General features: G+C 31.9%; 1 protein-coding gene across 16 annotated transcripts; it reads left to right on the top strand.

Moving 5' to 3' along the window:
- Positions 1-18: 18 nt before the first annotated feature.
- On the top strand, positions 19-12,992 carry LOC107996100 (E3 ubiquitin-protein ligase HECTD1). 16 transcript variants are annotated; one of them, XM_062074123.1, is made up of 22 exons: positions 19-161; positions 726-771; positions 941-1,080; positions 1,155-1,389; positions 1,458-1,798; positions 1,882-2,935; positions 3,124-3,246; positions 4,014-4,407; positions 4,634-4,669; positions 4,855-5,121; positions 5,201-6,661; positions 6,745-7,031; positions 7,187-7,447; positions 7,528-7,735; positions 8,003-8,203; positions 8,361-8,608; positions 8,735-8,893; positions 8,968-9,183; positions 9,267-9,511; positions 9,602-10,169; positions 10,272-11,308; positions 11,432-12,992. In XM_062074123.1, exons 3-22 carry the CDS (start codon positions 941-943, stop codon positions 11,712-11,714), a joined length of 7,764 nt encoding a protein of 2,587 aa, XP_061930107.1. In that variant the 5' UTR covers positions 19-161; positions 726-771; the 3' UTR covers positions 11,715-12,992. The 16 variants fall into 16 exon arrangements, with proteins under 16 accessions (XP_061930107.1, XP_016909474.1, XP_016909475.1 ...); XM_017053985.3 differs by having other exon boundaries at positions 8,723-8,893; XM_017053986.3 differs by having other exon boundaries at positions 8,352-8,608.
- The last annotated feature ends 255 nt before the right edge of the window (positions 12,993-13,247 follow it).

Genomic DNA, 13,247 nt, shown 5'->3' with positions numbered 1-13,247 from the left:
GGAGGAGTGCTTTATTGGTCCGTTGGTCCGATAAATTTTTCGTGTCGCTGACGGACCAAGCGCGACGATATTGTTACGTTGTTTTTCGCAGTGGAAAACGACACGTCTTTGGAAGGATGGCGACCTGACCCCTTCCGAATAATGGAATACTGTGCACAACGGTACGTTTCTCTATGTAAGCAGGTCGTATCTACCAAACTATAGATAATTATTTCTTATGCATATTGAATTCATGATGTGCACCTGCACAGAAATTGTTCTTCTGAATTTCCTGAAGGTTACATAGTGTTATTAAGATAGTGTCACGCTTACAGCCGTCGTCATGACAAACTTTTTTCACCTTTCTTTGTACTTCAACGACAAACATAATTTTACGATAGTGAATTTATGGTCACGTGTTTTTATTTATTTATTATATATTCGTAATTTCTTTAATTCATTTACAATGATTTATGTATGTATTTATGTATTCAAATTTTTCTAGAATTTGTTTCATTATCTATGAAGAAACTAAGGAGGGAGAATGCTGTCAATGTAATTCTTAATATAGATATATCATAAGAATTTTTATACATTTATTTTCGTTTCTTTGTATTTCTTATTGCTCTTTTGTAAATTAAATATAGTATAGTTTAGATATTTTTCACTGACATTTATTAGTATTTACTTTTAAATAAAATAATAATTAATACTTATATTTTAATTTATTTTTGGTTTGTTTTCAGATTGTCAGTTTGAAATACATTTAATTGGTGCTATAAAACTTACAAGGTAAGTTACAGAACAAAGAAATTTATAAATGTACATATATTAAAAATATTTGTTTATTTTTATTTATTTAGTATTAAAACTTATTTTTTTACTTATTTAATTATATATATTATTCAGATTTATATTTTTCATATAGTATTCATCATTTTCTTTTATAATATATGTTAAGATGGCTGATGTTGATCCTGAAACTTTATTGGAATGGCTGAGTATGGGCCAAGGAGATGAAAGAGACATGCAATTAATTGCTTTAGAGCAATTATGCATGTTATTACTCATGTCTGATAATGTTGATCGTTGCTTTGAATGGTATGTTATATATATATATATTAATATTTGTTATTTTAATTTAATAAATATAATAAAAAATATTATCATTTTAGCTGTCCCCCACGCACATTTCTTCCTGCATTATGTAGAATTTTTTTGGATGAACTTGCACCAGATAGTGTTTTAGAAGTGACAGCTCGGGCCATTACATATTATTTTGACCTATCTCCAGAATGTATACGTAGAGTAATAGCCATGGAAGGTGCTGTGAAAGCTATTTGCAGTCGTTTATCTGGAGCTGGATTAGGTTCCAGAACAAGTAGAGATCTAGCGGAACAATGCATAAAGGTATTGTATTAATTTTTGTTGTTAAATATAATATTATAAAGCATGTGACAGATGTATTGTTATTGTAGGCACTTGAACTTGTTTGTGCAAGGGAAGCTGGTGCTGTACTCGAAGCTGGTGGCCTTCCATGTGCTTTATGTTTTATTCGAGAACATGGAGTACTTGTTCATAGAGATACACTGCATTCAGCAATGGCTGTGGTTACTCGTTTATGTGGAAAAGTGGAACCTCAAGATAAATCTTTACCAGATTGTGTTGAAGCTTTATCAACATTACTTAGGCATGAAGATGCACATGTTGCTGATGGAGCACTTCGTTGTTTTGCATCATTAGCTGACAGATTTTCAAGAAGAAACACAGATCCTGCTCCATTAGCTTCTAATGGATTAGTTTCTGAACTCTTATATAGGTATATCTTTATGATAAATTTTGTATAGATATCTATATATCAATTAAATATATTATAATTTTTATATTTATATTTATGCATAGGTTATCAAATGCAGCAGGGCCTGGTACATCAATAGCAACTACTTCTGGAAATCCAAAAACACCTCCACCTTCTAGTACAGCTTCAACACTTCCTACTCCTGAAGCGAATTCTTGTGCATCTGTTTCTACTATAATTAGTCTTCTATCAACACTTTGCAGGGGATCACCTTCTATAACTCATGACCTTTTACGTTCTGAACTACCAGATGCGATTGAAAAAGCTTTAAAAGGAGATGAAAGATGTGCTCTTGATTCCATGAGATTAGTTGATTTATTATTAGTTTTACTTTTCGAAGGAAGATCAGCATTAGGCCGTAATGCAAGTGGAGGTCCATCAGGACCTGTGTTACCACGATTTAGACGTCCGGAAAGTGCTGGAGAAAAATCTCATAGACAATTGATAGATTGTATTCGATCAAAAGATACAGATGCATTAATAGAAGCCATAGATTCTGGAGGCATTGGAGTTAATTTCATGGATGATGTAGGACAAACATTACTTAATTGGGCATCCGCATTTGGAACTCAAGAGATGGTTGAATTTTTATGTGATAGAGGAGCAGATGTTAATAAAGGTCAAAGATCATCTAGTCTACATTATGCTGCTTGTTTCGGAAGGCCGGCTATTGCTAAAGTATTACTTAGGCATGGGGCAAATCCTGATTTACGAGATGAAGATGGAAAAACACCATTAGATAAAGCTAGAGAACGTGTAGATGAAGGACATAGAGAAGTTGCTGCTATATTACAATCTCCTGGAGAATGGATGTTACCAAATCAAGAACATAGAAAACCAGAAACAGAAGCAGAATTTACAGAACCAAAAGGTGATCCAGAAATGGCTCCAGTATATTTGAAAAGATTATTGCCAGTATTTTGTGCAACATTTCAATCATCTATGTTGCTAAGTGTTAGGAAAGCCAGTTTAAGTTTAATCAGAAAAATGGTGCATTATATTCAACCAGAATTACTTATTGAAACATGTGGTTCTGATAGAATGGGAAACTGTGGTGCTATGCTTGTAGAAGTAATTGCCAATGTATTGGATAATGAGGTAAACTTATAATATTTTTTATATAAATTTATCTTTTTTTCTTAGTTCATCTAAATTTTTTAGATCCTGTCAAATAAATATAAATTAGTATTATAAAGTTAATTAATATTTTAAAATCTTTAGTATTCATGCAGGCAGACAGGCAGCCAGACAGACAATGCTAGTGATTTAGTTAAGATTGTTCACAGGAGCTTGAGATAAAAGCACCATCACCACCACCTCCGCCTTTCAAGCCGATAATTGGCCCAAAATTGCGTTGTCTCGCATCACGCAAGTCTTCCAGTTCCCTGAACTACATTGTTGATAAGACGGTAACGTCTGTTGTATATTTGCCAGTCTCTAGTTGAAACGTCCTTTGTGTCCCCTACATGCTATTCGTAAATCCTACTATCTTTTTACTGATCTCATTAATAATTACGCAAAGATTTCATTTACTATTAACATAATATGTATTTATGACACAATTCGTATAAAGGGTGAGATTTAATAAATATGCGCATGTTTTACATTCCTTTGCTGATAAATTTTTTTTATAATATCATCTATCAATATCAAAATGTTATTCATAATATGGCGTGGTGATCTCTGAATGAATATCTTATATGCATTAATATATAAAATCAATGTGCAATTTATTTTTTTGCATAGAATATGAAATAAGAAGAAAATTATATAAATTTATTAAATAATAACAGCAAAGGACACATACATTTTTCAGTGAATGGCCAGTGTAATTGCTCTAAACAGGTGTTAATCATGATAGATTAGATACAAAGCTGGTTGTCCACTTCTATTGACTGTCTGCCTGCTGATGGGATTAATGGGCATTTGCTTGTGATTTCAATGAATCGCGTAATCATTTTGCTCATACATAGATTTGTGCTGTTATATTCGTGCCATATAAAGTATGATTGAATGAAAAAATTCTAGATATGTTATATAAAATAATTTGTGTAGTACTTATTTTATTTTATATTAAGTTAAGAAAAAAAGATCAAAAATATTTGTTTAATTTAAGTGAATTTTTAATTATAATAAAAAATTGTATTATATAAAACATCTTTATTTTAATTAATAGGAGGATGAGGATGGACACTTAGTGGTTTTGCAAATGATACAAGATTTGATGATAAAAGGCAAAGATGAATTTCTAGAACATTTTGCTCGTTTGGGAGTATTTTCAAAAGTTGCTGCATTGGCTGGACCACAAGATGCTGCTCCAGAACCAGAAACAGAATCAAATCAATCTGAAGAGCAAAGAATTGAAGATGCAAGAGAACTTTTAATTGGAAGAGCTTATCATTGGAGAGATTGGTGTATTTGTAGAGGACGTGATTGTTTATATGTATGGTCTGATGCAGCTGCCTTAGAATTATCAAATGGAAGCAATGGATGGTTTCGATTTATACTTGATGGAAAATTAGCAACAATGTATTCCAGCGGTAGTCCAGAAGGCGGAACTGATACATCAGGTATGTTTTTTTTTTTTTTTTTATTCAATGTCGACACAAAATTCATCACCTATGTCTCGTCCATCTTACCACTATCTTATTGAAGTGTTCTTTTCACCTTCACACGCCCTTCGCGACAGATAAATTGACTCTGCTCAAATCACTTTTTTATGTTATATCTTTTTCATTTGTGATTAACTTCCGCGATATAGTTTAGTAAATAACTGGTTTTACTAACTGCCTACAGGAAAAGGGAGGAACACAGAGTCGCTTACTACTGAAGGTAGGTACCCACATGTTCAACTTTCCTAGTTGTGCATGCTATCCTACCCTTCAGTATACGCCATCAATCGCATGGAGATTCCTTATTTTTGCATGACCTAATGCAACAACATCGGTTCATTAAAAATTTTCACACCACTTATAATTTTATTAATTGTATTGATTACTAGAACATATATTTTACAGAAAATCGGGGTGAATTCTTGGAAAAATTACAAAGAGCGCGAAGTCAAGTAAAACCAAATTCTGTAAGTCAACCTGTACTTTCACGTCCTGGTACTACCCGCCTAGTTGTAGGAAATTGGGCATTATCTAGTAGAAAAGAAAGCGAATTGTGTATACATAATAGTGATGGTCAACAACAAGCAACAATTTTACGAGAAGATTTACCAGGATTTATTTTTGAATCAAATCGAGGTACCAAACATTCCTTTACAGCAGAAACAAGTTTGGGTGAATATATGTTTTTAATTCATATTTCCTTGGTTAATTTATTATAAAAAATAAATATTTTATTATGGATTATTTTTAGGTCCAGAATTTGCAGCAGGTTGGGCTGGTAAAAGAGGAAAAAGATTAAGATCTAAAATTGAAGCTATTAAACAAAAGGTTAAAATACAAGCTCAAGATATTTATGAATGTTATTTTAAAGCTGCCCAGGCTCAACCACGTGGAGTAGTCGCTAAATTAGGAACGATTGTTAGTCAAATAGAAAAAGCTTGTCAAAAACAGCAATCAGGAAATCGAGAATGGCGTAATATTTTACAAAGTGCATTAGAAGAACTTAAAGATTTATTAAACGAGGAAGGAAGGGTATCTGCGTATGAACTTCATTCCAGCGGGCTTGTGCAAACCTTACTTTCATTATTAGCAGCTCCTCCAGGACCACAACCACCTACATTACGAGCAACAAAACTTAGAATGCAAAGAATAGCAGTGTTTAAAAACTGTTTTCATTCGAAAGACGCTAATAAAGAGCATAATTCTGCTAAAATTCTAGTCCATAAATTAGTTTCAGTTTTAGAATCTATTGAAAAATTACCTGTTTATTTATATGATACACCAGGTTCAGGTTATGGTTTACAAATTTTAACAAGAAGATTACGATTTCGATTGGAAAAAGCAGCTGGTGAAAGTTCTCTAATTGATAGGTCTGGCCGAAGTTTAAAAATGGAACCATTAAGTACTATACAACAATTAGAAAATCATTTATTAAAAATGGTAGCAAAACAATGGCATGACCATGACAGGTCAACATTTACATTTGTTAAAAAACTGAAAGATAGAAATAAAATTACTTTCAAATATCAGTATGATTTTGATGAAAATGGATTGTTATATTGGATCGGTACAAATGCAAAAACATGTACTGAATGGGTTAATCCTGGTCAATATGGTTTAGTTGTTATTACATCGAGTAATGGAAGAAATCTTCCATATGGTCATCTCGAAGATATCTTAAGTCGTGATCCGTCGGCATTAAATTGTCATACAAATGATGATAGACGTGCGTGGTTTTCAATCGATTTAGGAGTTTGGATTATTCCAAGCGCATATACATTAAGACATGCAAGAGGCTATGGTAGGAGTGCCTTACGGAATTGGATGTTTCAAGCATCAAAAGATGGTATAATTTGGACAACATTATATGCTCATGTAGATGATTCATCATTGAATGAGCCTGGTAGCACAGCAACTTGGACATTAGAACCACCAACTGATGAGACACAGGGATGGCGTCATTTACGATTACAACAAATTGGAAAGAATGCTTCTGGTCAAACACATTATTTATCTGTATCTGGATTTGAAGTTTATGGAGAAGTTACCGGAGTTTGCGAGGATTTGGGACGAGCAGCTAGAGAAGCTGAAGCTGGAGTTCGAAAACAACGAAGGTTAATTAAAGCTCAAGTTCTTCGTCATTTAGTTGCTGGTGCCAGAGTAGCTAGAGGTTTAGATTGGAAATGGAGAGATCAAGATGGTGTTCCTCCAGGTATATTTATAGTAAAATAAAATAAATTCATATGCTTTTTTTTTTATAGTTTTATTTGAATTAAAAGATTTCTTTTATTATAGGTGAAGGCACAGTAACAGGAGAATTACATAATGGTTGGATAGATGTAACATGGGATCATGGTGGTTCCAATTCTTATAGAATGGGTGCAGAAGGAAAATATGATCTAAGGTTAGTTGGTACTGGCCTTGATACAGATAATGGAACAAAAAATAAAAATGGTGGCGGAGTTTTGACTGGACGAAAATCTAGCAGTACACCTAGTTTACCAGATTGTACTGATACTGTAATGCGTGGATCAGTAGCTTCAACAGATCAAGCAGCAAGTGCAGATAATTTAGCAGTTAAGGTATAATTTGAAATGTTTATTGTCTTATATATAATTATTTATTTATATATAATTATGTGCGTGTTTTGATTATATTTTGTATAAAGTATTGTGATATGTTATTATTAATTAGAGTAGAAAATCATTAGTGTTAATTTTATATTTATAATAAATAGCAAGCCGTTGAATCGATAGCAGAAAATGTATTATCGGTTGCTCGTGCTGAAGCTGTTGTTGCTGTAACCGGTGAAGGCGGGGCAAATTCAACGAGCGAATTGTCTGTTGTATTACATCCTAGACCCGACACTACTGTGACAAGTGATCTGGCAACAATTGTTGAGAGTCTTGCCCTTAACACTGATTGTCCTGCCAATAGTAACAGCAATCGTGCATCTAGTAGTTCAAAATCATTTTTTGCAACAGTGCGAGGAAATAAGGTGTGATATTTGCATATTTATCGAAGTAATTGTAGTATGTAAAAATTTATAGTGTTTTTAAATTTAAAATACTTTTACAGCCAGGATCAGGTTTATTGAGTCTTGAAGCTACTGAAGTATTAGATCGTGTCAGAGAAGGAGCCGACAGATTACGAAATAATACAAATAGTTTTTTGAGTGGAGAATTACTTAGTTTAGTGCCTGTTAGAATTAATGTGTCAGGTGAATTAGAAGAAAATTCATTAAGGATTAAATCTGTTCAAAGGCATCACTCAGGAATTACTGATGGTATGATAATAATAATTAATTATCATATACAATCCTGTTTATGTACACTATCTTTTTTTTTTTTTTTTAATATGCATATCATAATACATAATCATAAATACGATACAATTAGTATTTTAAAAAAAAACTTCTGAAAGATCTTAATGTTTAATCCTGAATATTGAACATATTTTATATTTAAATTTTTGTTATTGATAAGAAATGTTCTTTGTTGTTATTTACATAAACACTTGTGTAAAAGTTAAGTGTGTGTTTCCTCTAAACTAGCTGCCAAAGAATGTAGTCGGGACAAAGAAGCTAGCTCATCTACACAAAATACAGCAGGTGGTTGTCCTGTTGTTGTTACCAATCCTATGTCTGTATCTGTTCCCAACCTTGCTTGTTCTGATGCTAACAATACTTTGGAACCAACAACTGCAACTGGTTTATTGGAAACTTTTACTGCAATGGCGCGAAGACGAACATTGGGTTAGTGTTTGTTAATCTTATTGTTTAACAGTTTTGTATTAATAATTTAATTTTAATAAAAATAATTTATTTTTTGTAGTCAATTATAAGTTTAAATTCATATATTTATTAATAAATTAATATAAATTATTAAAGAAAATTTTTTCAGGACCTACAGGTGGACAACATATTGCTTCCAATTCGAATACTGGTTCAAATTCGCGTGGACCTAATTCTGTATCAAGTTTAGTTCGACTTGCTTTAAGTCCTAATTTTCCCGGAGGGTTACTCAGTACTGCCCAAAGTTATCCAAGTTTGACTAGTAGTGGTCAAGTAGCTGGCAGTGGAGTTACAACAACGACTGGACCTGGCCTAGGACAAGCACTTACAATGTCATTAACTAGTACAAGTAGTGATAGTGAACAGGTAAAACTCAGTATCTTTGAAAGTATTGCTTTTATTATTAAAATAATATTTATTTTATACTATGAATACAAAATCTAAAGTGAAATATTTGATTCTATATAATGTAATAAGCAGTTATGGCTGCAGGTTAGTCTTGAAGATTTTTTGGAATCTTGTGGAGGCATCGCAAGTTCTAGTGCTAGTGGAGGTAGAACAACAGGTGGACCAACCCTTTTAACTGAATTAGAAGATGATGAAGATGGTGTTCTTGAAGAAGAAGAAGATAATGATGAAAATGATCAAGAAGTATGTCAAAAAAAAGAATTTTCTCTAAAGAATAAATATTTTTATATACATTTTTTGCGTTCTTTATTTTATAGGAAGATGATGAAGAAAATGAAGAAGAAGGAGATGGTTGTGATGGTGATTATGAAGATGTGATGGTAAGTCGCAACCTTCTCGCAGCATTTGTGGAAGAAGAGACTCCTCAAAATAGTAAAAGACGTGCGTGGGATGATGAGTTCGTTTTAAAACGTCAATTTTCTGCTTTGATCCCTGCTTTTGATCCACGACCTGGACGAACTAATATCAATCAAGTAAATAATAATAAAAATAAAAATTAGAACTTTAAATAATTATTATATCGTTATTGTTATTAATGTTACGAAATATTTTATAGACAACAGATCTGGAAATTCCTCCTCCTGGTAGTGAAACTCAGTTAAATACACGTTCAGGTTCATTATCAATGCCAAGGCTTTGTTTAACATTAAAGGGACCAGGACTTCCTGGAGTACCAGATGTTGAACTACCACTTACAGAACCACATGCCAGTATTTTTCAACAAGTACAAGAATTGATGCAATTAACAGAATTAGGCAGTCGACAAGAAAAACTAAGAAGAATATGGGAACCAACTTACACGTAATATATTTATTTCTTAGTATATAATAAAAAATTAAATTTGTGCAATTACAATATTTATAATTACACGCACATTGTATTTTTTTATAGTATAATATATAAAGAAGCAAAGGATGAAGAATCATCTGGAAGAGCAACACCAGTTGTAACATTATATTCTCGTAATACAGTTCAAAATTCTTCAGTGTGCAGTGTAGAAGATGTATTACAATTATTAAGACATGTTTATGTATTGAGTACTAGTCGTGATGACGGTAAACATATTGATTACGAAGAATGTGAAGAATCATGTTGGGTTCATCCAGATGACTTCACTTCAAAAAAAATCACAAATAAAATAGTACAACAAATTCAAGATCCTTTAGCATTAGCTGCTGGCGCTTTGCCAAATTGGTGTGAAGAATTGGCTAGAAGTTGTCCATTTTTATTACCATTTGAAACTAGACGATTGTACTTTAGTTGTACTGCCTTTGGAGCTTCGCGATCTATCGTGTGGCTTCAAACTCAAAGAGATGCTATTCTTGAAAGACAAAGAGCACCTGGTTTAAGTCCACGACGTGATGATATTCATGAATTTCGCGTTGGCAGGCTTAAACACGAACGAGTTAGTGTACCTAGGGGAGAGAAATTATTAGACTGGGCAGAACAAGTAATGAAGGTAAATAGATAGTTAATTAAACTTAATATGTACACTAGGATACCATTAATTTTTAAAAGAAGGAAAAAAGTGAAGAAAATGAAATTTTATTTCATATTATAGGTACATGCAAGTCGAAAGAGTATATTAGAAGTAGAATTTGTAGGTGAAGAAGGAACTGGTCTTGGACCAACATTAGAATTTTTTGCATTAGTTGCTGCTGAATTACAGCGTAAAGACTTAGGTTTGTGGTTATGTGATGATGAAGAATCATCTGACACAGATCAATCTCGAATATCTGGAGATCAGATTCGACCTCCAGGATATTATGTAACACGACCAAGCGGGCTATTTCCGGCTCCTTTACCACAAGATTCTATAGCTTGTGATCGTGCTGTTCGATATTTTTGGTTCTTAGGTGTATTCTTGGCAAAAGTTTTGCAAGATAATAGATTAGTAGACTTACCATTATCCCGTCCTTTCTTAAAATTAATGTGTCATGGAGACATCACAAACAATGTAAATGAAAAAATTGGTCTTAGTGGAGTAACTCAAGAAAGTATGTCTTCAAGTATGTCGAGTAGCTTTATATCAGAAGAAGGTGAAGCAGATACAGCATATTCTTCATTAGAACCACCATCTTGGTATTCTGGATTGTTGGATATTGAGGATCTGGTACTTGTTGATCCAGTAAGAGGTGAATTTTTAAAAGAAATACAAACGGCAATTGCCAAACGTGATAGAACGCTTTCCGATGGTCGTAATTCTGTTGACGAAGAAATGTCATTAAATATTACTCATCCATCCGGAATGTCAGTGCCTATTGAAGATTTGACTTTGACGATGACATATTCTCCAAGTTCCAAAATCTTTGCGTATGATCAAATAGAATTAGTAGATGGTGGTGCAGAAATTTCAGTTACTATGGAAAATGCAAGAGAATATGCCGAGATGACAATTAATTATTGTCTTGATCGAGGAATCTCAAGACAATTAGAATCGTTTAAATCTGGTTTTTCAAAAGTCTTCCCAATGGAAAAACTTCATGCTTTCAGTCCTGAAGAAATAAGGGCTATGCTTTGTGGAGAACAAAATCCACAATGGACCAGAGAGGATTTACTGAACTATACTGAGCCAAAACTAGGCTATACAAGAGAAAGGTAAAAACATCTTAAATACATATATATTATATAAATATTACTAAGAATTTACTAAGAATATCATTAAGAATATTTTTTTTTCTTTTTTTTCTTTTTTTTTTCTTTTTTTTTTTGCTACTGCAGTCCTGGTTTTCAACGATTTGTCAATGTTCTACTTTCGTTGACTGGTCCAGAAAGAAAAGCTTTCTTACAATTTGCTACTGGATGTTCAGCTTTACCTCCTGGAGGATTATGTAATTTACATCCTAGATTGACTGTTGTGCGAAAAGTAGATGCTGGTTCAGGTGGTTATCCCTCTGTTAACACCTGTGTTCATTATTTAAAATTACCAGAGTATCCTACTGAAGAAATACTTAAAGAAAGACTCTTGGCAGCAACTAGAGAGAGAGGATTTCACTTAAATTAATCTCGTTTCTGCTCAGGCAAGGAACTGCTACGATATCATAATCAGAAGTACTCGCTCTTAAAATGTGCGAATCAAACTTTGCTCCATGGATTACATCGTGTAATCTATATGCAAAAGCCGAGTTTGGTCTTGATGTTATATAAAAAAAAAACTGAAACAATTATCTAATAAGAATCAGTACCGGTTTACAAAAATAATTTAGTGTATAGCCTGGAACGGAAATATTTACAATATTCAAAATTATTTCATTGAAGTTGATGTGAATTCACGTATCATAAGTATTTGAACATATAAAGTTACATACGTTGATATGTTTAAAATTTGTCGATTTTGAAAATTTATAATTAATAACAAGTTATTTTTTCTCTACTTTATGTTATGTGTTTAAGTTTTATTTATAGTGAATTGATCTTTAAATTGATGTTGTAAAATGTACTACAGTACTACGCTTATTTAATGTTGCAAACAATAAAATAATTAATTTATAATTTAATAACATAAGTTATCCGTTCCAGGTATTGGCCATAATTATATTATGAATTTTGTCCAAATACGATAGAAATTGTATTTTCTCAACAAATGTAATTTATGCGAGTGTTTTCAAGTATATTTGCTGTCCTTGTGGAACAAAAACTTTATAGTTCCTCATTTTAAGACGAATGTTCGTATTGTCTTCTTTGTGAAATATTGTCGTGCTTCGAAAGTGATTTATATATAAGAAAAAAAATGGGAGCATCTTTAATGAAAGTTTTATTTTCTTTATCAGAATGTCTCTCAGATATATACAGCGTTATAAAAACGCATAAGATATGAATCAAAATTTACTTGTGTAAAATGCTAAGTTTTTATTCATTGTAATGAAAACAATGTTTTTTAGCATTTAAACAATTTTCATAGCTTCAAATGTTTGTTCTTTTAACTAAATATCAACGTATCACCATGTTTATAAAGACGCGCGAGTGTTTAAATATAATAATACACGAAAAAAGAAGATACACATATATTTGAAAGCATCTTGATAAGAACATTCTGAAGAATTGGCAAGCTGAGCACTCTGCATCTTTGTACAATATGCTACTTAATGCTCACTCAATAATTATATTATAGGCGGAAATCAGTATACTTGTAATAATAGTGTTTAGAAGAAGATATGAAAATAATATAAATGTGAAAAGATTGATTAATGATATCGATATGAAAAATAGTTACTATTACTGTAATATAAATTATTATTGATTCTTGGGGAAAGAATAAAACAAAAAATGTTATAAAGTATAACATGTTTTTCAACATAATTTGTTACATATTTTATACAATTTATTAATATAAACATATATATTTAACAATTCCTATATAATATCAGTTAAAAAAGATACATAGAAATGTCATTAAATTTCATATCATATATGTATCATCAATATATATATATATATATATATTATATATATTGATGATATATAATATATATATATTGATATATCAATAATATATTGTATCTTATAAATATCATTTCAAATTTCATAAGACAACTAG

This window comes from Apis cerana, linkage group LG4 (genome assembly GCF_029169275.1).
Source record: "Apis cerana isolate GH-2021 linkage group LG4, AcerK_1.0, whole genome shotgun sequence".
Taxonomy (NCBI): Eukaryota; Metazoa; Arthropoda; class Insecta; order Hymenoptera; family Apidae; genus Apis; species Apis cerana.
Note: the sequence above shows the minus strand (reverse complement) of the source record. Positions and strands in the feature narration are given on the sequence as shown.